The following is a 25,438-nucleotide window of genomic DNA, read 5'->3' as shown; positions in this document are numbered from 1 at the left end:
GATGATCAGGGAAAGTTCTGACTTTAAAATGAAGCAGAAAATGGAATATCTAAATCCTGAAGAACCACAACCGTCACCAGCCACAGACTGCATGACCAGAACACCAAGCATTACATTACTTATTAGACGCTTTTATCCAAAGCAACTTACATATACAATACTGTGGGCAATCCCCACAGGAGCAATTTGGGGTGAAGTGTCTTGCCCAGGGACACAACGACATGCTGACTGCAGTGGGGTTTGAACCTGTGCCCCCCTGATCCGAACACCAACGCACTAACCCACTACGCCACATGCCTCCTCTAAGCACCAAAGATATAATGATGTTCTCCCTCAGTAACACGAGTACGATGGCCATTGTAAGTCAAACAAATACATACATTATTGTGTCAGGGGACAGGGGTCATATTCTGAGAAAAAGCTCAAGAGATAGACAGAAAACAATCAGGGAAAATAAGAGGAAATTTCTCTGAAAATAAAATGGTACATTTATTTCAGGAGAACATTTTAATAAATGTATTAAAAATATATATATTCTGGGCCTTTATGCGGAGGACTAGGGTTCCAATCCAGTCTGGGACTATTTGATGCGTGTCACCCCCTCTGTCTCCCCTTTATAACTCTTCAAGGCACTGGTGGCCCAAAAAATATTGTAAAAAACAAAACAAATATTCTTTGAGAAAAATCGTGCATATTTTGGTTGTCAAGGGACCAGATGGCTTCACTTCAGCAATATGAACATGGGGATATCCTTCCTCCTTTAAGTCAGTTTGTGGTTCTTATAAATCGACTTGACAGCAATGTGTCTTCAAAGTCTGGATGCTTATGATAATATGGTGACCCTTACGGTGGCCGACAGGTGCAAACGCACTACAACGGCCCAAATGACTTCCATCAGCAGAAACGCGCTGCAGCTTCAGAAACTTTGCAAATATAAAAACACAAATGTGTTTTTGTATGACCAGTGTGTTTTGACATATTTCTGTTTTTGTATTTGGATCATTTTCGAAGCTGCAGAGCATTTCTGCTGATGGAAGTGTTTTGGGCGGTTGAAGCGCATTCGCACCTGTCAGCCACCGTAGCTTCTGGACAAAAAACAACTTTTTTCCCTTATTGCTTAATCTGATTGCAAAGTGTTCGATAACGTCATCCACTGTAGGATGATTTTTACGTCATGTGGTTCCTTTAGAAAAAACTAATCACAATTTATTCAGGTTTTATCTAGTAAAATAACTAGATAATTATTAATCACAGTTTTTCTCGGATATGACCCTCGTTCCATGGCTTCTTAATTGTTTGTTTTCCTCCCACAATGGCCCTAATGCACTGTCGTAACCAAGCTTAAGGATGATTGCAAGAAAACCCATTAAGCCCTTCACCATAAAGTTCAGAATCCATCCAACTTCTCCCATCTCAACTCCAAGCTGCTGTGCACCGTCTAATAAGCTCTCACATCTGGAGAGAAGTGTCCAGGTCGATATCTCAAAAAGGAGGAGCTCGCTGAACGCTGAACATGCAAGATTTATTCTCCAGCAGCAGGAACATTCATAGAAAATAGATGGGAGACGAAAGCCTGCTTCGATGTAACAGACCCAAAAAAAAAGATGAAAAGAAATGTTCGCTGGGAAAGAGTTAACGACACACCAGAGATGAAGAAGACGGGGTCTGAAATGAACAGCTGCCAAGTGTCAAGTTCTGGTAAATGTTACCTTTGAAGGAGAAATCAATAAGAGTAACCTGCCAGACCGGCTTTAGTTTTAAATAGGACTTGAATTTTTAAGGTACATACAGTCTTTGGTCTGTTGAAGCTGCTTCCTGATTGGCTGTCTGCTGTATAATGCTCTGCCTCTCCTCTGTCTGCAAGGTTCATTAGCCCCCTGGTAGCTTAAAGCGATGATTCACATTGTTTGAAGAACGCTTTTATTAGATCCATCAACAGTGTGTTAGCTACAGTAGATGGTCAGCAGTTTGGAGAAATGGACTGAAGGTACAACATGGAAACCAAGCAGAGTGGTGCCTACAGTTAATCAGATTTTTTTGTTGGGCTTTCTTTTTAGGTTAGTTCTGCTGCTGCTACCATAAACAAAAGGTTCGGCTTAGCTTATTGCTTAGCCCCAATACTTGTCCTCCTGTCATCTACTAAGAGAAATACACTGCCAATAGATAAGTTCCACAAATAAACCCCAACTATCCCTTCAAACACAACCTAGCTTAATGTAAAGTAAACAATAGGGGAGCTCTTTGAGTGAGTTAAATAACTTCACTTTACTCTACAGAGAAATCCAGTTCATTCCAGACCTTGTTTGAGACGTATGTTTAAATCCTGCTGAACAAAAAGAAGAAAAGCAGAAGAAATAAGGACTCCTGGACGCAGAGATCCATCTATCTGCAGAGCTTCCATCTATGGAGTTCTGTCTGGAGGTCAGGGGCTCTGTGGTGCATGAGCGCAGGAGGAGACAATACACACACACAGATAGACATGAAGGAACTGCAGACACGGATAAATCAGACTAAATCGGGTTTCCAACCTAGTGACTGCATTTCTCTGGTTAAACAACACTAAAGCGCGCGCACACACACACACACACACACACACACACACACACAAAATGTATCTATCCTCATTGGGTCCCGACATAGAGGGTGGGAAAGACTGTCCTTCATAATGCTTGTTGACTTCGAACAGCGTATGTTTGAATTTATAAAAAAAAAAAAATTGCATCATACTCTTACAAATAAGAAAAGTGGGGGAAAAAAACCTCTAGTGAAGATTTGGACTAAATAAAACATTACATAATATATATATATATATATTATTATGTCATACACATGTGTCAGTTTTAAATATATTAATTGTAATTAATTACGAAAGGGATCCTGATTATTTTAATGTTTCTGTTTTATTTTCTTTTATTATGTCATGATAGCAGAGGTGGGAGTTACCCCGGCGCCGTCTGCGCCGCGTTACGGCTGTGCCACGGTTTTGTTCCGACCTCCTACAGCGTCAAACCTCACCGGGCGCGTTTCAGAAGCGGAGCGTCTTGCCTGCCGGCTCGCAGTTTTTGTTGATTTGTACAGACAAAGTTAATAATAATTGTAATATCCCAGTTATAAACGACATGAATCAAAGATGTGTTGCTGTATTTTAGTGGTAAAAAAAATGCATTCATCATCATAATTATTCTATAAATATAATGTACACTGTGCCTGTAAACCGGAGGAGAACGCTGGCATTTCTCCTCCTACTTGAAAAACTACGGAGGGATAGGGTCTGCAAAATTAGTTTATTTTGGTGATTGACTGGATGCTCTGACCGGTCCACTTCCTGCCCGGTGCTATGCAACGCCTCGCGTCGAAAATAGACCAGCCGCGTATCTTTTGCGGAGCCCAGCGCCGAGTCACTTCTGGGACGCTTCTGAGCCGTAACGCACCCATTGAGTAGAGTGGCTGCGATCTATGTGAACACCGCGGCGCGGCCGTAACGCAGCGTCCACATGGCGGCGTGCGTTGAAGCTTGCCGGCTGGTGTGTCTGAAACTCAACCAACAACCAATCGCATGAATCTCCCGCCCCGGACACACAAGCACGCGGTTTGATTGGCTAGAGCTTGTACTGGCATATGATTTGATTGGCTGACGCTTCCGTTGAAGCTTCAAAAGTAGAACATTGCTCAACTTTTGAAGCGAGTAACGAGCAAAGTGAAGCGACGCTCCCACAATGCAGTTCGGCAAAGCGTGACGTCACCCCATTCAAAGTGAATGGGCAGAAGCGTTGAACGCAGGCCGCCGTGTGGACGGGCCGTAACACAGACGGACCCGGTGGAATCCCGGGGTAAGTCATACATGTGTCATGAGCAAGTCTCAAGTCTTAACCTACAAGTCTCAAGCAAGTCCCAAGTCACTGTGGTGAGAGTCAAGCAAGTCAAGTCAAGTCATTGCTCAGGTCAAGCAAGTCACAAGTCAAGTCATACGTAATTCTGATGAATAACCCCAGTTTCCGCATTTAAATCAGTTAAAATATTGTGGTTATGAAAAGTTTAGTTTTATTTTCAACATAAACAGCAATAAAGAATGGGGCGCTGAAATGATAACCCTATAAGTTCTAAAAGGGCTTAAAGTGAAAACAGGAGTACAACACAAATATTTTACATCAACATGTTAAGCCTCCTGCCCTGGCTCCCCTTCAGCAGGGTCACAGCAGAGTAAATGACTGTTCATGGTAATTTGAAAACAAATGCCATTGTCGGACACACACTAACACACTGAACACACACACACAGAGCAGAGCTGAGCAGAACACAAACACACATCATGCGCCTTAGTGACCGGACCTCTCCTTCATAAAACGAGTAATAGGGGGATTAATCGGGCAGTTCGATGTGTGTAGAGGTGTGTGTGTGTTTGTAGAGGTGTGTGTGGTTAAAACGTAGCAGCCTGCGGTCGCTCTTTAGCCGTTCTAATGAAAGTAAACACAGTGAAGGCGTTGCATAAAAGGCACAGCTCTTTGCGCGCTGGTGCTGCACTTCTCAGAGGCGGAGTTACACGTCCCGCTGCCTCCTGGTGCTGTAGCGATTTCATGAAGTGAATGAGAGTCCGAGTTTGAAATATATCTAAAATAATGTATGCACTGCCATTTCCCAACATAAACATTACAGTCGGCAATGAAACGCTTGTCTCCTGTGTGCTCCACTTCCTACTTGGCGCTCCGGTAACTTTCTCGTGCGAACGAGATACAGTATTTTTTTCATTGGGGCTCCGTACAATACAAAAACAAATGCAAATATTTAATTTTAAAAAGTAAAGTCCTTTCGAGTCATCTGTCTGAAGTCAAGTCAAATCTTAAGTCATGAATACCAAGTCAAAGTCAAGTTAAATCTTTTATCAATGTTAGTCAAGCAAGTCCAAAAATATGCGACTCGAGTCAAGTCATGTGACTCGAGTCCCCCACCTCTGCATGATGGTGTCTATTTTGTTATGAGTATTATTTTTGCATGATTAAAAGAAACCTGTTGAAGTGAATGAGTTGTACGTGGCAATGTGTATTAATGATAAATTGCGATCATTAAGTTAATTCCTGCTCTAATTACTCACGACAAATACTTTCCCCTTAAATGAGTAAACAGTGTTAGGCAGGGAATTATGACTGAATCATTCATGTTGATTAATGGACACTGCAGGATGAATTCTTCAGGAGGTTTTACCTTTCTGCTGCAGAGCCAGCTGCCTCTTGGTCTCGATGTCCTGCAGGGTGGCAGCCAGGTTCCTGGGCAGACTGCCGGTGCTGTTGGCTGCCAGCAGGGGGCTCTGCAGGGGCAGAGGGAGCAGGTGGAATATTGAGAATGAATTCATTAAATAAATAAATACTGAACAAATATTTGCTTTCAACAATTATCAAGGTTTAAGGGGAATTTAAGGACGTTTTAATTTTCATTTGGATTGACAGAAAATCTCCCATTTATATTCCAAGAGTCCATTTTATAGTGTTACTGTACAGATTTAAATTACATTATTTCTGTAGATAAACAAACAAATAAATACGTAAACAATGTGTATCATGGGTAATTATATTGTCGTACAAAACTACAGTATAATACCAGTGGGGTCTATTCTTCCACACAGTAGAATGCTGTATAGAATAAAATATCTGAGTGAAGCCCCTGATAATAAAGACAAAATAAAGGTTGGAGACGTGTTTGACAGGAAGACGCTGCTCACCCTGGAGCTGGAGTTGCGTCCCAGCGTTGCTGCTCCGTGCTGCAGAGGGGGGACCGAGCCGGGTTTGGGCTGGTGGAAAGACAGAACCGGATCACTGTCCAGCTTAGAGCGGAACACCTGGGGGGGGGGGAGCACAGAGCAGGAGAGATCAATTTCAGGAAGTCCTGATTGATACAGACAACGTGAGGAATCCACACCATGTATGACGTGCAAGCATCTGCTGGGAAACAAAATGCTGAGAGGGACTCCTGCCTCCAAACTCTGCTGAAGAAACTCTCCTCTCTACTCTCTCATCCTCTCTGGACTCTCTCTGTCCTCTCACATCTTGGCAGGCTCGTCAGTCCCCTCCTGCTCCCTGGCTAAATGAGGCACTGCGTGCTAATAGAACCGTCCTTCGGGCAGCAGAGCGGAAACGGTGGAAATCCAAACACCATGACGACCTCCTAACCTATCTCCTCTTTCTCTGCTTTCTTTCAAGATAAGATCCAATCTTCCTATTCCAATCCCAACAAATTATTTTCCATCTTCTCCACCGACCTCTTGGACCCCCCCAAAGCCCCTTCCCCCTCCTGTCAAGCGACTTTGTTAACCACTTTGAAAAAAAGGTTGATGATATTCGCTCTTCTTTTTCTGACTCACCGCTGGGTCACCAGACCCACCGTTCACCCACACACTGACCTCCTTTTCCCCTCTCTCTCCTGATATTCTACCGTTTCTCTCCCATTTAATCAACACTTCTCTAACCTCTGGTCACTTTCCAAACAGTCTCAAGGAAGCAAGAGTAAACCCTCTCCTAAAGAAACCCACTCTCAACCCGTCTGATGTTATAAACTACAGGCCTGTCTCTCTCCTCCCGTTCCTGTCTAAAACACTTGAACGCGCTGTCTTTAAACAACTCCTGTTATCTCCATCAGAACAACCTTCTGGATCTGCACCAGTCTGGTTTCAAGGCAGGTCACTCCAGAGAAACTGCCCTCCTTGCTGTCTCTGAGGAACTGCACACTGCTAAAGCAGCATCCCTCTCCTCTGTCATCATCCTGTTGGACCTGTCTGCTGCATTCGACACGGTGAACCATCAGATCCTCCTTCACACTCTCCAAGAACTTGGAGTTTCAGGCTCTGCACTTTCCCTCCTCACCTCATACCTCAAAGACCGTACCACCAAGGTCACTTGGAGAGGGTCCGAGTCCGACCCTTGTCAATTAACTACAGGGGTCCCTCAGGGCTCTGTTCTTGGTCCCCTCCTCTTCTCCCTGTACACAAACTCGCTCGGATCAGTCATTAGCCCGCATGGTTTTTCATACCACTGCTACGCTGACGACACCCAATTAATTCTGTCCTTTCCCCGCTCAGAGACCCAGGTCGTCGCACGCATCTCTGCTTGTCTAGCTGACATCTCTCAGTGGATGTCTGCTCATCACCTCAAGCTCAACCTTGACAAGACTGAGCTGCTCTTCCTTCCGGGAAAAGATTGTCCCACTCTTGACCTAACAATCAACATTGGCACCTCTGTTGTTTCCCCGACTCAGACTGCAAGGAATCTGGGTGTGACCCTAGATAACAACCTGTCCTTCACTGCAAACATCGCTGCTACAACCCGCTGCTGCAGATACACGCTTTACAACATCAGGAAGATACGTCCCCAGCTGACACAGAAAGCGACTCAGGTTCTGGTCCAGGCTCTCGTCATCTCACGCCTAGACTACTGCAACTCCCTCCTGGCTGGTCTACCTGCATGTGCCATCCGACCTCTGCAGCTCATCCAGAATGCAGCGGCTCGTCTGGTCTTCAACCTTCCTAAATGTTCCCACACCACTCCGCTCCTCCGCTCCCTTCACTGGCTTTCCGGTAACTGCTAGAATCCACTTCAAGACACTGGTACTTGCTTACCATGCTGCGAATGGATCTGGTCCTTCCTACATCCAGGACATGGTTAAACTGTACACCCCAGCACGTGCACTCCGCTCTGCATCAGCCAAACAGCTCGCTGCACCCGCACCGCGAGGGGGACCCAAGTTCCCATCAGCAAAAACACGTCGGTTTGCTATCCTGGCCCCAAAATGGTGGAATGAGCTCCCCATTGAAATCAAGACAGCAGATAGCTTGCACATATTCCGGCGCAGACTGAAAACTCATCTCTTTCGACTCCACCTCGAGCGATAGAACTATTAACAAAGCACTTATATACTAATAAAGGACTGGCTCACCTAAAGCCAGTTGAGTAGCACTTGAAATGTTTGGCTCTATGAAACCTGATGTACTTATATGATTCTGTTTTCTTCAAGGTTGTATCTTGTTGGTCGAACGCACTTATTGTAAGTCGCTTTGGATAAAAGCGTCAGCTAAATGCAATGTAATGTAATGGAACATGGACAATGTTAAAATAAATAAAAAACAATAAGTGAAGGTTCCATGAGCAGAATAAATGTAGGAGGAGATTAGTCTCGACTTTTTCGAAACATAAACTGACTTCATGTTAAACACCAAAACAAACACTGATAAAGTGCCAGTCACAACAAAAACACGCATCATGCCCCGGTGTCACTGAGTTTGTTTTCGTTTGTCAGGATAAAAAGAAGACACCATCTTCATACCTCCCAAGGTTGTTTTATTATATCAAAGCTGAGGTGAACTTTATTTCTCGTAGTTTTCTGGAGGCATCAAGGAGGCTTTTTCAGTGTGTAGCCTGGTCTCCAAAGTTGGCTTGACATACATCAGAATTTGCAATAACATTTGTAGGGAAATGTATTGCATCCCGGAATTAAAAGATCATAGAAAATGTTTCTGGACTCTGTTTCTGGTTTTGAAACTACATGGGACAGTTCCCATTCACCTTATCCCTCCGCTCACAGAGTGATCTAACATGATGGCCTTTCAATCCACACTATATCCACAGAGATACTGTACGGCCCACTGAAATCTGTAAGAACACAGAGAGGATGCAGAGGTAAACCAAAGCGAAGGAAGAAGAGAGCTGGGTCTCGATTTATGGAGAAAAGGAGATATAAGCTGTGTCCTCATCATGGACATTGTAAGATCACTAGCTAATGAAATGGACAAGCTAATGGCGTTAGCTAGGAGTCAGATGGAATATCTGGAGTTAATTTAATGTGCTTTATGAAAAATGTACTGCACCAGGATATATCTGACAACTGTGTTTCCAACAATTGCTTCCGCACTGTGGGGGACGTTTCCATCAAAAGGCTTCCGTACTGTTTGGACCAACAGGATTTTAATTGTGAGCTTTGCCATGTCTTAACCATTAGCCTTTGCCTGAGTCTTTGGAGGGTCCCTGTGATGTGGAGGACTGTGTCCCAGTAGCTACAAGGACTTAATTAGGCATATTTTACCTCTTTTTCTAAATAAATATGTATTTATTTTATTCTAATATGGTGCAACTGTCACAAAACGTAACTTTCCTCTGAAATGAATAACATATTTTGATCCTGATTCTAATCAAAGTCCGTGGAAGTGTGCTTATGGAAGAGGGCTGAATGATGGCTGAAACAAACACAGGACTTCTGTTTTTGTCCCGTGGGAAAGCAAAGTTAATGTTGCTTTATTTTCATTTCCTTCAATCACATTAGAAATATATTTATTTTAAGCGGAAAAAATATATATTCTAGCCAAAGATGTTCTATAGTGATTTAGCTTTGTTTGAATTCACAATTCAAACCTCAAAAAAGCGACATCATCCGGGAGAAAGTGTGTTCAGTGTCGTTGTATAGGACGTTTCCATACGATGTGAACGCAGCTTTGTTCACACATGTAGACTTGTATTCCCTAGCTGAAGGTTGGCAGAGGAATAACAGCACAGACAAACAGCTGAAGAATGGGGGGGTAAAGAGGAGAAAGAAGAGCGGCCCTGTACCTGCAGCACAGGCCTGCGTCCCGACTGAGACTTGGCTGGCAGAGGGGGGGGGCAGAGCTGAGGGGAGCCTGACATCAGCTCCTGGTACCACTGCTCTAAATCTAGCTTGGGCAGGTGAGGCCTGCTGCTCTCAGAGCGGTACTGCAGAGGAGCAGAGAGCGAGCGCAGAGGAAATAAAGAAGAAGAGAGATTAGAAAGCATTCACAAACAGCAGGAAGAGGGCAGGAACATTTGTTTGATACACCCTCAAAAGCTTTAATTAAATTATTCTTAAATATCTTCAATGTTTTATTGTTGTCAGCAACATTATGCTTTATACCCTCCAGCTGCATATCCCTATTTAACATATCTCTTCTGTAATGTCGCTGCGCAATGACCCAGTTACTCATAGGGATATTTCAGTTTTCATCTCATTTTATGTTTTACTTTGTTCCTCGGAGTCATGTGCTGCGAATTACAATTAACAATATCTTAATGCATAAGAATAGACCTTTGTTTTCTAGTTGCAATTAACGCTGATGTTATTGTTTTTTACTACAGTTACAAGAACAAACTGCCTTCCATTGTTCTGAAAACGTTAAACAGCTTACAGTCTGTACAAAATACCAGAATGAGAAATAACAGAATGTATGCACACATTTAAGAGGAGATACTATTAAGAACTTAAGGATTTATTCATTATATATCAGGTGAAACTATAACTTCAAGCCAGAGCATGGGGACTTTAAAGGTGTCACAAATCAATAAACATGGTAATTCTGAGCTGGTTTTAAGTATTTAGTGTTTTTTTTACTACAAATAAAGAATACATAACTGGTTAATATTATTAAATATTACAATGAAACAAACCCAACACTTTTTGGTTGAACTGGTGACAGCTGGTAAACAAAGGCAGCCAAAAAAGGAAGAAAAGAAGGAAGGAAGGACAGAAGGAACGAAGGAACGAACAAAGGAAGAATGGAAGGAAGGAAAAAGAAAGGAAGGAAGGAAGGAAGGAAGGAAGGAAGGAAGGAAGGAAGGAAGGAAGGAAGGAAGGAAGGAAGGAAGGAAGGAAGGAACGAAGGAAGGAAGGAAGAAAGGAAAGAGGGAAGGAACAAAGGAAGAATGGAAGAAAGGAAGGAAGGGATAAACGAAGGAAGGAAGGAAGAAAGGAAGAAAGGAAGGAAGCACACACCTCTACAGACAGAGAGAGGGAGGAGCTGTGAGGAGAGGGGAGGCAGGAGAAGGCGGGGTCTACAGGTCCAGACTGCAGGGGCTGGCGAAGCGGGGAGGTAGGGGACGACTCCACCTGCGGCATCCCATACATCTGACTCAACTGGCTCACTGTCACATACTCCTTCCAGAGGCAACACACACACACGAACACACACAGGAGTGAAGACAGACATGTCAGCGGGACAGGCAGCAGGGGGGAAACTCACGCAGTCCACATACTGTACAGTATATATAGCCAACTGGTCTCTGATCATATCATTCAAATATAAAGCTGCCATCACCATGTGTGTTCTCTTGAGTCACATAAATCACTTTTTAATTTGATTACTTTTGTGACTTCTTGTGCATTTAAACAGAATAGATTTGAAAGCAAAACTTTGGATACAGTCACTGGATAAATGCAGAATAAAATGATACAAAAGTATAGTTTGCTGTTGATCTGAATGTTGATCCACACACATGAAAGTTCTGAAGTTCATGTGAAAACACTTCTTACGTAGTCTTCGGAAACTTCTGTTTGTCTATTAGAAATTCCAAATATAAGTATAAAGCAATGCTCTTGTAGAAAAGAATAATGAGCGGTGGAAGAAGTATTTATTTTCAAATAAACCCTTATTGGAGTTTCTTGGACTTGAAATTCCTGTTCTTACTTCTATTTTTAATAAAAATGTGATAAATATGTGATCTAATGTCCCTATGGTAAATACCAATATAATAACTATATATTTTATTGATTAATTTTATTTATTAAAATTATTATTTTGTCCATTTGAATATGAAATATATGCAAAATGAAATACAAATGGTGTTTTAAAATTGCAGTTGGTTATACAAAAGAGCAGCTTTGTACGGGTAAGAGTGCTCACTGCAGAGTGAGGCCACGATGCTCCAACATGTAGCAGAGAGCAGAGCCAACAGCTGAACAGCAACAGACCAGCAGAGGGAGCAACGTGACATGGAAACGGCAGGATGGAGAGACAGACGGGAGGAATCAGGAAAAGGACAGACAGGAAGTGATGGTACCTCGCCGGGGCCAGCTAACTCAGCGTCTACATCAAGCGAGCGGGGGGTCGTGCTGCCTTCAGGGCTGCCGTAAAGCTTATGGACATCAGACAGCTTCAAGTACTCCTGAATACCCATAGCCAACAGCAGTCAGACAGGAGGAGAAGCCATGAGGACAACACTACAGCGCACTGCTCATTACAGCTTATACATTACATTATCCAAAGACACACACACACACACACACACACACACACACACACACACACACACACACACACACACACACACACACACACACACACACACACACACACACACACACAACACACACACACACACACACACACACACACACACACACACACACACACACACACACACACACACACACACACACACACACACACACACACACACACACACACACACACACACACACACACACACACACACACACACACACACACACACACACACACACGTTGAGGGAAAACAAACCCGACTGTTAAAGTGCTGCTGTTACAACTAAAAAGTGGCGCGACAGACAAACAGGAACACACCAAGCAACACAAAGTGCCTCTCACACTAGTTTGCTGTTCCGACCACCAGGGATGTAGTGTCAATAAGAATTGTGACCTCCAGTCATCACAAGTTAGATTGAAATAGGGCTGTGCCGAATAGTTTGAAGCTTCATTCATAACCGTTTTATATATTCTAAACCGAACGAATGCTGGTATTCGTGCACAGTTAATGTTCTGGCTCCACCAATAATTCAGAGTGTTTCTAGTGACTCCTGCTCTTCACTTCTCATGTTGCAGTGTTTGAGTGTTTCTAGTTCCCATGTGACAGAAAGTTAGTCTGGCTAATTCCAAAATGGATGTGTAAGTCTTTGTGTTGTGACACTATATATCATCTTGAGTGCATTCTTGTGTTCAGATTGCAGACACTTATACATTTTTTATTTCATTGCTCATACAAGTCATCTCAACATCCCGATGTATCTCTGAGAGTGACTGTATGGACGTGTTTATCTTGCTGGACAACTGAGATATGAATGTGGAAAGTCCAAAAGATAAAATGGGTTAAAAAAAGGAATAGATGTATTCATTTGCAAGATCCATGGTAGGGCTGCTTGATTATGGCAAAAATCATAATCTCGATTATTTGGGTCAATAATTGATATCACGATTATTAAAAACGATTATCCATTTACTTTGAAAATGTATTGGAGAAAAAAAATGTGAACAGTATGTTTTTAACAGTTGATTACCCTGAACTTCAAGTATAATTCAACTGAAAAACCAAAAAATAAATAAAAAGTAATAATAATAATAAAAAAATAATCGTTTTATTTCGATTACGTTGTTTTCGTAATCGTTGCAAGCCATAATCGTTATCGCGATTAAAATACGATTAATTGAGCAGCCCTAATCCATGGCATGTTTTTATTTAAGGAAATATTCTAATTTAATCTATATTTATTGTCTTTTAGCTTTTCAAAAACAACATTGTCAATGCTTTTAAAAACGGTTTAGCCTCCGTCTTGAACCAGACAAAGCATCTAATCCAATAGCACTGAAATGTAAAGCTTAATATGTTTTTTTTCAGTGTGATGACATCTTAAAATATGACGGAACATTCAAGAAAACAACATTCAGTACAGCCCTATATACAACCTCTATCAGATATAAATGTTTGCTCCTGTTCAACAATGGTTATTTGTGTGTCAAAAGCATGGGAATTGAGGCTTCTTCTACTACATCCCTGGGCTCGGACCAAACCCAACTCAAACTGAAAGCTGCTGTGCTGGCTGCTCTAAAAACAAGCGACCCGAGTGAAAACCGGTGCAATTAGAGTGGAACTGTGACCCGGACAAAAACAGCAAAACAGCAGAGGGGGGAGCGGGGGGGCTTCATGCAGCGATCATTAGTCTGGTTACCTCTGTAGGGCTGCTGGGGTACAACTGACAGAGAGGAGGGGGATGTAAGAAGGAAGCAGAGGCTCGACAGAGGGAATGCTGGGAGGAGTGGACGTCCTCCGACAACAGGTCTGCCTCGCTGACACGGAGCGCATCCTGTTTCAACAATTCAGGAATAAGCCTTTAATGCCTACAGAAAACTGATGCAACACAACTTCTGCTCGCCAGAATAAATGAAGGATTGTGTGAATCAGGTTCTGCCGTTTGCCCTTCCTCTGTTAAAGGGTAACTTCTGTATTTGTCAGCCTATTTGTCTGCAACTGAGCAGAAAGAAAGTTGTAGCATTCGTTGACTTTGCATTTCAACGATATTAATGATGTTAAGAAGCTTTAAACCCCTCGATACTGAAAGCCTGGACCCTGCTTTAAAATGTTTCTCAGATTCACATTACACAAAAGTGTGGCCCAAATGTGTTAGTTTTTTTTTAAAGGGGCTCATTATGCTCATTTTTAGGTTCATATTTGTATTCTGTGTCTCCACTGTGACATGTCTCCACGCTTTAATGTTCAAAAAGCTCTTTATTTTTCTCATACTGCCTGTGCTGCAGCACCTCTTTTCACCCTCTGTCTGAAACCAGAGCCCAGTCTGCTCTGATTGGTTAGCTGGCCGGCCCAGTTATGATTGGTCAAACGCTAAGATAAAATAAGATAAGATCATATTCATCCCAAAAATATGGAGATTTCTCGTAGCAGCAGCATGTCAAACCAAGAGATGGCCCGCTCCTTACCGTGTGGGAGAGCAACTTTGGAATTCTAGCGTTTGCAGACCCTTTACATGCAGCAAACACTGCACTACAGGAAATGGAAAACCCAAAAAAGGCCCCTCTTAGCTCATGAATAGGGTCCAGGTAAATAATAGCTGGGAAACACAGGAGTTACCCTTTAAATCATCAGCTGTTGCACATGTGTGATGGTGATGTGGTGACCATGTAATGATTAGTTTGCTCCACACACCAATCATCGGCAACTCCACATTGTAAACAAACGGGCACAAACAATCCTGCCATTAGTCTGATCACTCCTTTACAACACTTAGAGTTAAAGGGGTTCATGGTGGTGAGGATGGAATCAGCTGAGGCCTGAAAAGTCCTCACTGTTTTCAGGCCAGGAGCACGGAGTGTGAGTTTGTGTTTCTGGGAGTGGTCTTACCTCTCTCATGGCAGTGGAGGACTTGGGGAAGTTCTTTCCTCCCGTCAAGCTGTAGTATCTCTTCTCCAGGGCGGACAGCCTGTCCTTCTCCTGTTAGGCACACATATCAGAATTAGAAAGATAAAACACAGGCAATAATCTGTACTTTAAAAAAATTAAAATACTCAGGGTGAGCTTTTATTCCATGTACTCATAGAGTGAGTGTTACTTGGTACCTTTTGGAGCATTTGCAGGGTGAGGGTCCGGTCTTTGGCCAGCCGCTCACACTCCTGAGACGCCTGCAGGCCCAGCTGGTTGGCCTGGCTCTCCAGAGCAGACACCTTCTCCTGGGGGGGGGGGAGAGAAAGACATCATTAATGCAAGCTGCTCTGTGACAGTGTGGCAGGACAGGATACATGGATGCCTGACTGCAAGGTGTCTGACTTTAAGACCTCTGTGTGGAAACGCCAGATGTCTGTGGTGGAAGTTATAATAGTATTGTTGAAAAGAAATATTGAAAACAAACAACAAACTCTCCAGATGTTGGTGTCTGTTTGGCTGCCTGGTGTGTGTGAGTGGACACTGTATTCTTTTTACACAGGATTCTAAATAACCTTTTTTTAAAGCTTTATAGTTCATTAAAATCTATTTTAAATCATTAATCATTTACATTTGTAATATTATTATCATAAATATATATATAATATCATATTAACTAATTCAATATATATGAATTATAAATTAAAACATACACAAATATATATATTATTCATACAATAAATGTACTATCTTTAAATAAGATGAATCCATTGTTTTTCAAATGGTCCCTTTTCTATTGAATTTCATTAAATATATGTATATTCATATGATGGCAGTGTTACTTTCAGCTATTTTAATTACATTTGGTTGCATTGTATTGTGGGTATTCTGTGTTGAAAGGGTGCAACTACTTTTAATACAAGTCTAATATCTTTCAAGAACATTTCTCGTTTGTTCTTCAACCTAACCACGACCATAGAAGTGTAAACAATAGGCTAAATGAAATGATTAATGATGATAAATACACAAAAACAATAACCCCACAAAACGTCATTGATTGGACAAATGTAACTAAATGGAGATCATTACTATTATTTAATTAATTCGGTATAAGAATGTCTACAGTGTCATTGTTTGCTTCAACTCCTACACAGAAACCGATCCATTATATACTGTGGTGCTGAAGCCTGTCAGGAGTTCCCTCACCTTCCTCTTGGCCACAATGCGATGGTACTCGGCTCTCTCCTGCAGCAGCTGCTGACTCATGGTTTCTCTCTCCTCCTCCAGGCTGCTCTCTCTCTCCAGCTGCTGAAACTCCAAGTCCTCAAACTTTTTGGTTCCTGTTTCCAAGGCATCTCCGTCCTGATGGAGGCCCAGGCACAACAACAGTGGTTACACACACTCTCCGTAACACACTGCTCAGTTTCAAAGCCATCCACAATGCTCAGAGCGTCGTTGCGTAAAGAACAACTAAATGTATTTTTTCACTTTCAATTGTTCTATGGAAGCTCTGAGAAGCAAATAGGATATAAATAATTCTGGTGATTATTTATTTCAAAGTATGAGCTTAATTGTTTTCTCTCCCATTAAAACATATTTGCCAGGATACTTTTTTAAAGATAAATCATTTATAATTAATAATAATTTCGTTTTAATTGATTTATGCTCTCATCTGCCTCTTGTGGCCAACATAAGTATTACCACAATGTCCTGACTGTTTCCCACCTGTTTTTAAGTCACATACCAAGGAGAGAAATAAATTAAGGGTCACCAGTTTTTATTTCTCACTTGCCTCTCAGGGATTACGTTTATTTTGCAGAATAGCTGAAGCTCTTTTTGAGGAACACTACAAGCACCGTGCTTAGTCAAGCAGCCGGTCAAGAAGAACATGCTTCTACTGCAGCGCAGACACTGGTGTGTGTGGGGACTACATGGACTGTAGTTCACAGGAGGCAAGGGACGGTGAATTCACGCTCAGGTTATTTAACGCTTTTAACTGTTTTCAATTTAGCACCCAAGAATGAAACGTAGTAGCAGACTGGGCCTGAAACCTACAAAGGAATACAAAAATAAAAATTATATTTCAGAGTCGGAGAGGAAATAACCCAAGACCTTAAAGGTCTACGAGACAAAAAACTTTGAATTCCTGAGATTAAAGTTGTACATTTATCAGAAAAACTCACAGATTTACAAGGAAAAACTGTTTCTCTGAGATAACAAACACGTAGAAAAATTAATGTCAAAATAATCTCCATGTTAAAATGCCTAATTTGACAGCAGAAATAAATGTTTAGAGCCTGGTAAAAAAAAATGTTTTGGTTTGTAAAACGTCTTTCCCAATTCATAACAACAGTAAACATTGTTATGTATTCTTGTAAACAGCAAACTTTAATCTCAGAAATTCGGTTTTCCCTGAATATAACCCCCCCCCCGACATTCTTTTGAACCTACAATGTTCTTAGAAATCCCCACCTGTTTATTAATGATCTGCAATTAGGACTCTCAAAGATTAAAATAAAAACGGACAAAACTGGTAGAGAAGATTCATCATTTCTTTTAAACAGCAGCATTCATTGACTTAAGAGAGTCACAGGATGAGAGCGGGGGGGACACAGAATGGATCTAGTCAGGGCCTATGTTAATTGATTAGTCAGCAGTTATACAAATAATGCGAGCCATGACAAATCACAGAGGGGGGGTGCAGATCAGATTCACACATGCGGTGCAGCGACTCTATCACATGATGCACATTTTACCAAAAAGCATCACCAGCAGCTGAGGGGCCCAGGAGCCGTCAGTGGGCTACTGTGGACCTGAGGGTCTCAGTAGCACGGAGGTGTGGTGCGGAGGAGGGGACATTCCTGTCGCCCGTGGCAACAGCACGTCTGTGAGGGAGCACTGAGTGTGTGTGTACGTGTGTGTACGTGGTAAACCATATGTAGTGGGCCCCTGCTGAAGGGTTAAAGGTGCCTGGAGCACTATGTGTGAGGGCATGTGCTGAGGCCTGGCACACACATGCTGCTCTGAGGCAGAGATACGTACAGGAGCAGTGAGAGGGTGGGGCTTCAGGCAAACTGTGTTAACGTTTTTTTTTTTTTTTAAATGAGAGCTGTCAATCGTTTTCTTCTTTTTTAAGATTTGTCGAGCCACTAGTGCCTAAATTGAAGAGACTGAGGTTGAAAAGGGGAGACAGAGGGGAAGACACCCAGCAAATGGTCCCAGGTCGGATTCGAACATGAGCCCTGGATCGAGTCAGTTCAACCCAGTTAGCAATACGGCAGCCCATTGGTTAAAATATATAATCACAATTAATTGCATGATTGTCCGTAGTTAACTCGCCATTATCCCTTAAAAATAACATAACACCTTCATATTATAGATATCACATTCTGCTTTTAGATAACCTCCCACAATGAGAGAGCAATGCATCACCCAACGATTCTTTAGTTTTTTCCACTTCTAAAATATAAACTTTGATCTCATGATTTACGGTTCTTGTATCGGTAGGTGTCTGCCTGCCTGAGTACTATTATTATTTCAAAGATAATATAATACACCATGAGTCCTAACGCCCGGAAATGACTTAGCCTTATTTCACCACTTCCGTCTCCCTCATCTCTAAGTCAATGGTTTTTGGAACTCGTTTATCGACCAATTCTCACAAAGCTAATGAGATTTCAACGTTTTGATCTATGACATAAAATACGTTTTTTTATGCTACTCACTAAAAGGTTTTGGGTGGGATGGTGTCTGGCTGATTTATTAGGTGTGTGTGTGTGTGTGTGTGTGTGTGTGTGTGTGTGTGTTGTGTGTGTGTGTGTGTGTGTGTGCGTGCGTGCGTGCGTGTGTGTGTGTGTGTGTGTGGGGGGGGGGGGGGGGGGGGGTTCTAGGTGCTTCTGTTGTACTGGTGACCCACCCTTTTGAGCTGTTCCTGCAACTGTTCCCTCAGGGACTCGGGACAGTTATGAAGCTGGTTCTCCAACTCAGCGTAGCCCTCCTGGAGGCTCTGCAGGGCCCGGCGCTCGGCCTCAACATTAGCCCTCTCCTAGAAAGACACAACACACACCCACACACAGGATGGATGGACAGGGGGGAGAGAAAGAGAGACACACTGCTCAAAAATCACGCCATGCAAATAAAAAGCTGTAGGGTGTTAGCAAACAGACATGTCGGGACAAATTTTAAGGGCTTGGCAGGGGACAGGAAGTAGGTGCTGATTTGTCAGGATGTAAGCAGTCTGGGATCCACAAATTGTATGTGGTCTTCAAATAGCCAGAACATATCATTCCAACTCTCCAAAGTGTTCATATACAATTCCAATAATATTGTATAGTGCTTTTCTTTCTTAAAATGTCCCCTGTCACAGTGACAATTAAAGGCTCTACATGCCCTTAAAGAACATACCGTATAAATGTTCTAACAATTATAACTCAATTAGGTTGAAAAAAAAAGTTGGTCTATAATTTACTTGGCCGCAAAATATTTTTAAAATTACGTGGTAAACGAAGCAATGTCTGACAGTCGTTACTCTGTCGAAGCAGTTAAAAAACTGAAACATCATGTCTCTTTGGTGCTAATCCTATGGAAGCCCTGAGAAAAAAAGCTCGGATGATCCATTTTTTAAGTCTGATCCAAACACTTCTCTCCTGTGTTTATGACAGCTGAAAATAAGGATCATTTTAATTTACCATTTTTCGTCAAGTCATATATTTTTTTTTCCTATGACAATTATTTAATCAAGTGTTTTGTTGTTGTAATACTCGTGTTGGCCACAACAGACTAAAGTGCAATCTGAAGTTACCTACTGTAACTCCAGCTTCTATGAGTATAGGCGTAGCCCTCTAAGGCTATCGCTATTGGGTAATCCCCTGCGCAGCACTGAAACATTTGTAGTCCACGCCCACCTGCTAGGTGGGCCCCACCTTCGGTCTCACTTCCGGTATAAATAGGAAGGAGGCCCGACAATCTGCTCCCACACAAACAGCTTTTCTTCAGCTATTCGTGGAGCCAGTGGGGCCCGAACCTTAGAGGGCTACGCCTATACTCATAGAAGCTGGAGTTAAAGTAGGTTTTGACGGACAGGATCGTAACATTTCCATCAAAATCCATTATTACCTGTCGGCCTGTACACAACTCTGTCGGGGGGGGGCAAATGCTCACAGACATTTCAATGATTTGTACGGCAAAGTTAGGTTTGGAAACGGTATAATTTTCTTTTGGGGGCGGGCATGCATAACACGGCATAACACCGGAGCCCCGCTGCGGGGAAACTTTGGCGCTCTTCTGACTTTGTTCTAATCTGTCAAATTGACGGAAGGCTTTCAGATTTTTCCGTCATTGCTAAAAAAAATCCGTCATAGACGGAAAATATTCGGTTAAGGCGACCTCTGGTCTAGACTCAGTAAATGGATCACACATTTTAGTTTTTTTCTCAGTTTGCATCTCATGGCTTCCATACATTTCAGTTTTGTGCTCTGGGATACGAGCTTCATATTGAGATGTAAAGTAAAAAGGACTACCAGGACTGACAAGAGTTTTCTTACGTCTTCAGGGATGAGGGTAAACTCAGGTGAAGCTTTCAGCAGGTCTAAGCAGTTTTTCCCCAACGTTTCTATGTCAAATGTAGTTTAACATTTCCCACAGAATATATATCTTGTCATCTTAGATGTATAAACAAATTTCAACGTACCCTATCGTACAATAACACAATCTAGAAACACACAATTTCAGATTTCTATCTTGCTTGTGTTCAAATGTGGTGAGTTGTATGTAAAAAGAAGAAGAACCCCCCTTAAACTACTAAAGAGAACATGCTAGTAGAGTTTCATCTGTCCACTATTGGAACACTTTACTCAAAGACCCGTGCACTACAGAGCCCAAACAGCCTTTAAAGGACAGCTTTCCTGACCAACAGGGTCTGTCACGCAGACAGGGAGGAAACAGGTGAGCACAGTGTGTGAGAGTAACTGTGAGTGATGAAGAAGCAGAGAAAGGATTAGGGGTTATTGGAGGTCAGTTAGTTAGCAGAGTCCAGCTAAGGAGAACAAAGATGGAATTTGACCTGAGAGCAAACTTCTAGGGAGAAAAAACATGCAAAAACAATTCCCAAAAAGGTCAATCCAATCCTTTTTTCAGCCCTTTATATGGCTGGAGTTGACTGTACCAAGCATTCCTGAGGTGAAGAATTGAATAGATCGACCCAGACAGGAATTCTGACTTGTGTAGGACACCAAAAGTGACAAACCATCAGAGTTCAGAGAGGTTTAGGAGACTGTAGGAGCACAGGCAGAGAGTGTATACGTGTGTTTTCTGGTTTCCAAGAATGTACCTCTCCAGATATTTGAATCCAGTAGACTTGAAATGTAATTGTCGGATTCAAATCCAGCATTTAACATGTGAGCTGTGTGTATCCACTGCTCTCCGTACCTTGTCCTTCTCCCTCCGGATGGCGCTCTCCAGCTCGTCCAGCTTGTGCTGCAGCTGGGTGATGATGTCAGTTTCAGCCTCCATCTGGTCCAGCTCCGCCTGCTTCTCGCCCTGCAGCAGGGCCCGCTCCATCTCCGCCTGGAGGGGGGGGGGCACTCAGTGTTACCGGTGAGCGGTGTGTACAATTACAGAAGTATTAGAAGCTAAATGTTGTCTAAGTATTAAAGTACTGTTCTGTTCCTTCTGACTAGAATATTATGATATCACCCGATTAATAATAATAAAGAATAAATGTGAGAGCAGCATGTCCTTTTTTTAGCTGATAGAGGTGGAGTTAATACAAACTACTTTATATAAAAAGGTCTCATACACAAATCTGTTTTCCTATTTTGGATTTTGGCAAAGTAGTGGATCATTTGAACATTTATCACAATTAAACCATGTGAGAAGTTTAAAGGAAAAGCAATCTATTTGGTGGAGTTGTTTACTAACTCCACCAAACTTAAAGGCATCTGAAATTGGACCTCCCAATACCCATAAAAGGGATGGTAACCACTAGTTTACTCTTAACAATGTGTTGGATTTCCAAAGCTTGTTATAAATTGTGTCAAATCTTATTTTATTTTTGTAAGATGTTTTCGGACTGCCAGTGCCTTTAGTGAAGTGGCCTGGTTAGACATCAGGGAGGACTCGCAGTGAAATGGTCCAAGGCATGATTTGAACCCGGGTACTCGCACACCGAGTATATGGGCAGCCAAATCTAACAACTGATCTATACGGTGGCCCGATTGTGTCAAATCTTTATCTGTCAAATAAATATAGCCGCCAAATATGGAATCAGCCTGAGCTTTAGGTTTTAGGCCCCCACAGAGTAACTGAGGCACAGTGTAATGACGCTGTGGAGAACACAAGTTTTAGGTTGGTTACAATGTAGGTGTTTTACTTGAGTCCAGCCTGTGTTCACACTGAGGTAAACAACAATCTGTTTCCGTCAGCTGTAGTACCTCTTGTTTGGACTCCTGGAGTTGTTGCTCCAGCTCCGTAAACCGGCTTTTCAGCTCATCGATCCGAGCGAGAACGCGAACGCGCTCGTCTTCCAGGTAACCGAGCTCCAGACGGCCCGAACCCAACGAGTCCTCGTGCTGCAGAGGAAGGGAGAGAGAGATGGGCGGTTTCAGTGGGTAGAAGTTTGGTAGAAGAATTTACAAGTTATAACCAATTCAAACCAGATAATGGAACATTACAGCAAAGTGCAATGCCAAATAAAGATGGCATTCACTAAAACCCGTATATAACAACAGCAAGAGAGGAAAAAGACATGAGGCGATAGATAGGTTCATGCAGGAGCCACTGTAATGAAAGGCTTCTAATTACTTAAAACATCTGTCAGACCTCCACAAACAGTCTAAAAGGCCAATAAATAGGAATACAAAATGGAATAAGTAGTTGAGTTTAGTGGTGTATCGCCGATGTATTCTTCTAATATTTACATTACAGCAATTATTTGTTCAATAATTTGTTGAATCAGTCCCTTGATTTTTTTAGCCAACGATTATGTAAAGACAACATAAACTAATAACTTTGAATTATTGACTGATATTGTTTGTACACATGCTGAGAATAGCGTGACAATCAAGCCGTTAATGACAAAGGCTCTTCTACGTGCTTTACAATAAGACAACTATGATTTCCTGAATTTTGATGGATTATTTTTAGAAAGCTGCATAAATAATTAACTGTTCACTGTTTAGCTATACATTTATAAAACAACAAAATAGACGAAGGAGCATTTTTACTTTAACTCCTTATTTTTAAATAAATATTTTATTTGATATTTTATTGGACATTTTACTTTTCTTATGTTTCTATAAATATATTATATTTTATTTAATGTTTTTTATTTGAAATTCTAAACTAACTTTTTTTGTATAGATATTTAAAACCAATTATTTCATCTAAAATTGAGCAGTCACAAAAATTGATTTCCCCCCACGATAAAAAAGGTATTGTGATGAAACCTGATAGCAGATATTCACATGCATTGGCATAAAGGACTTATGCACACATTCCTTTTGAAGCTTTCACTTGAAGAACCACTGATGAAGCAAAGCCATGTTCATTATTAGCACATGCTGGTTCCATAGTGGCATGCAGAGAGCGTCTTATGGAGGAGCGTCCCCTCTGACCTGTCTGTCCCCTTTGTGCAGAGCTGCGCTGAGAGCAGGAGACGTCCTCACCTCCTGATGCGTGCTCTCCGTGCTGCTGCACTCCTCCTTCAGGTTCTCCTCGTCGCTCTCCCTCTGCCTCTGCAGCAGACGCAGCGTGGCCTGGGACGGCGTTCCTCCCAGGATGTTCTCCTGGGACAGCATCCGCCCCGAGCCGTCCGTCAGCGCCCCGGGGAAACCCGTCCTCCCCGAGCCCAGTGGCTCCAGCTCGCTGCCGTCTCCTTTGTTGTACTCTGCGCAGAGGTTCAGGATGGTCTCCAGTCGCTGTCTCTCCTTTGACCAAAAGTATACACTCGATTAAACAGGGACTTCAGTTAAGGGTTTTCTCAAACCTTAGCAACAGATTGGTTCAGAAGACACATTATCACATACTTTACAGAGGCCCTGTTATGCTTTTGGGCTTTTCCCTTTCCTGTAGTGTGCCAAGTATGATTTTGTGCATGTAAATGGACTGAAAGGAAAAAATCCCAAAGTTCCCTCTCTGCCTGAAACGCTTCCATTGGACTTCATTGTTTACTTCCACAACACAGTGACATCACTATGTAACACTTGCGCTTCTATATGCTAGCGCTCAAACACATTGCACGTGATAGGCTATTGATCGAAACATATCAATGGGGAGCTGATATATGACTCATTTCTTTAATAAAAAAGGAGCTATATTAGTTTGTATATCTTAACACACTGATAATAATGTAAGCCTAGGGGTGGGCGATATGACGATATATATCGTCGTGACGATATTAGGTCTCCACGATATGCTTTTTCAGAGATATCGTATCTATCGTGAAAAAAAAAAAAAAAAACTATACAAAAAAAAAACTGATGTGAAAGACATGCTCTAAAGCTGTCTAGTCAGGATTCAGACAGTATTACACTTCATTTATTGTCTTGGTTGATTCTGTTGGCTTATATTTTTATTTTATTTGCGTGCATATGAAACGCTAACCATTCCCATTGAGATCATTAAAACTGTCATTTGAACGGCGATCAAGCCTGAAGCCACAGAGACGGACACGATCCCCTGTCCGGCTAGGGTTAGGGTTAGCCAACACACTCTCACTCCATAATCGTCCAGGAGCGACGTTTGGTCAGTGTCCGTGGCGTGCAGTTGTGACGCTCCTAGGCTCCTTCAGCTTCATAAAGGGACGCAAATAGCTTTCAACTGATTGCAATGTATTCCCATCTGCGGCGGGATTTGACGCTCATGGAAGCACGGCATTCGTTTGTGTCGGCTGCCCTTAAAGGCAATGTGAGCATCCATTCCCATTGGATAACGGAGAATTGTACACCCGGAAGTAAGTATTCCTCTTACTGTCGATTGAGTTTACAGTGATATCTGCACTACTCATCGACTAAAAAACACCAGATTATCCTTGTTAATTACACAACATTGATTGGTTTAAATTGTGTGCAATGCTTTTGTATTTTTCCCCTTCGATTCGGAGAAACAAATATATTTTCGGAGTAAAGGATGGCAGAAGACACTACACTACCCAGAATCCCCAGCTATCGTTTGGACTACACCATGTGCTCTGTTTGACAAACCCCGTGATAGTCCTCAAGCTCTGTGATTGGAGAGTGTGCTCCGAGGGTTACGCCGAGCCTCGAACAGCACTTGAAATGGGATGGAACCACGGCAGACTGTCCAAAACTGGATTTGAACGGCTGGGGGAGCGGGAGGGGAAGAGGCTCTCCGTGCGCGGCGCAGGGTGCTATGACAGCGGACGGAGAGTCTTCTCCTCCCGCTCCCCCAGCCTCACCTACTGATTTTAATTTCACCATATATCAAGCCCGATCGATTTCACAATGTCAGCGCACCTCTGCTTTCGTGTTGGT

At 42.4% G+C, this 25,438-nt stretch overlaps 1 protein-coding gene across 23 annotated transcripts in view; it reads right to left on the bottom strand.

The window, feature by feature from the left end:
• phldb1b (pleckstrin homology-like domain, family B, member 1b) overlaps nucleotides 1-25,438 on the bottom strand; it is a 167,899-nt gene that overhangs the window by 15,002 nt on the left and 127,459 nt on the right. For 9 of the 23 annotated variants that reach the window (XM_034239914.1, XM_034239916.1, XM_034239910.1 and 6 more), the window contains 13 exons: nucleotides 23,561-23,872; nucleotides 22,379-22,516; nucleotides 21,375-21,512; nucleotides 18,865-18,993; nucleotides 16,155-16,310; nucleotides 15,146-15,256; nucleotides 14,931-15,020; nucleotides 13,744-13,878; nucleotides 11,823-11,927; nucleotides 10,759-10,920; nucleotides 9,585-9,725; nucleotides 5,714-5,830; nucleotides 5,200-5,302 (listed from right to left, as the gene is read on the bottom strand). In XM_034239914.1, the coding sequence (XP_034095805.1) occupies nucleotides 5,200-5,302; nucleotides 5,714-5,830; nucleotides 9,585-9,725; nucleotides 10,759-10,920; nucleotides 11,823-11,927; nucleotides 13,744-13,878; nucleotides 14,931-15,020; nucleotides 15,146-15,256; nucleotides 16,155-16,310; nucleotides 18,865-18,993; nucleotides 21,375-21,512; nucleotides 22,379-22,516; nucleotides 23,561-23,872 (1,837 nt within the window). Of the gene's footprint in view, nucleotides 1-4; nucleotides 2,432-5,199; nucleotides 5,303-5,713; nucleotides 5,831-9,584; nucleotides 9,726-10,758; nucleotides 10,921-11,822; nucleotides 11,928-13,743; nucleotides 13,879-14,930; nucleotides 15,021-15,145; nucleotides 15,257-16,154; nucleotides 16,311-18,864; nucleotides 18,994-21,374; nucleotides 21,513-22,378; nucleotides 22,517-23,560; nucleotides 23,873-25,438 lie in introns of those variants that run through there. The other 14 variants (XM_034239918.1, XM_034239920.1, XM_034239934.1 and 11 more) reach the window with 13 other exon arrangements.

Source organism: Gymnodraco acuticeps, unplaced genomic scaffold (genome assembly GCF_902827175.1).
Source record: "Gymnodraco acuticeps unplaced genomic scaffold, fGymAcu1.1, whole genome shotgun sequence".
NCBI classification, from domain to species: Eukaryota; Metazoa; Chordata; class Actinopteri; order Perciformes; family Bathydraconidae; genus Gymnodraco; species Gymnodraco acuticeps.
This window is presented reverse-complemented; position numbering and strand designations above follow the sequence as displayed.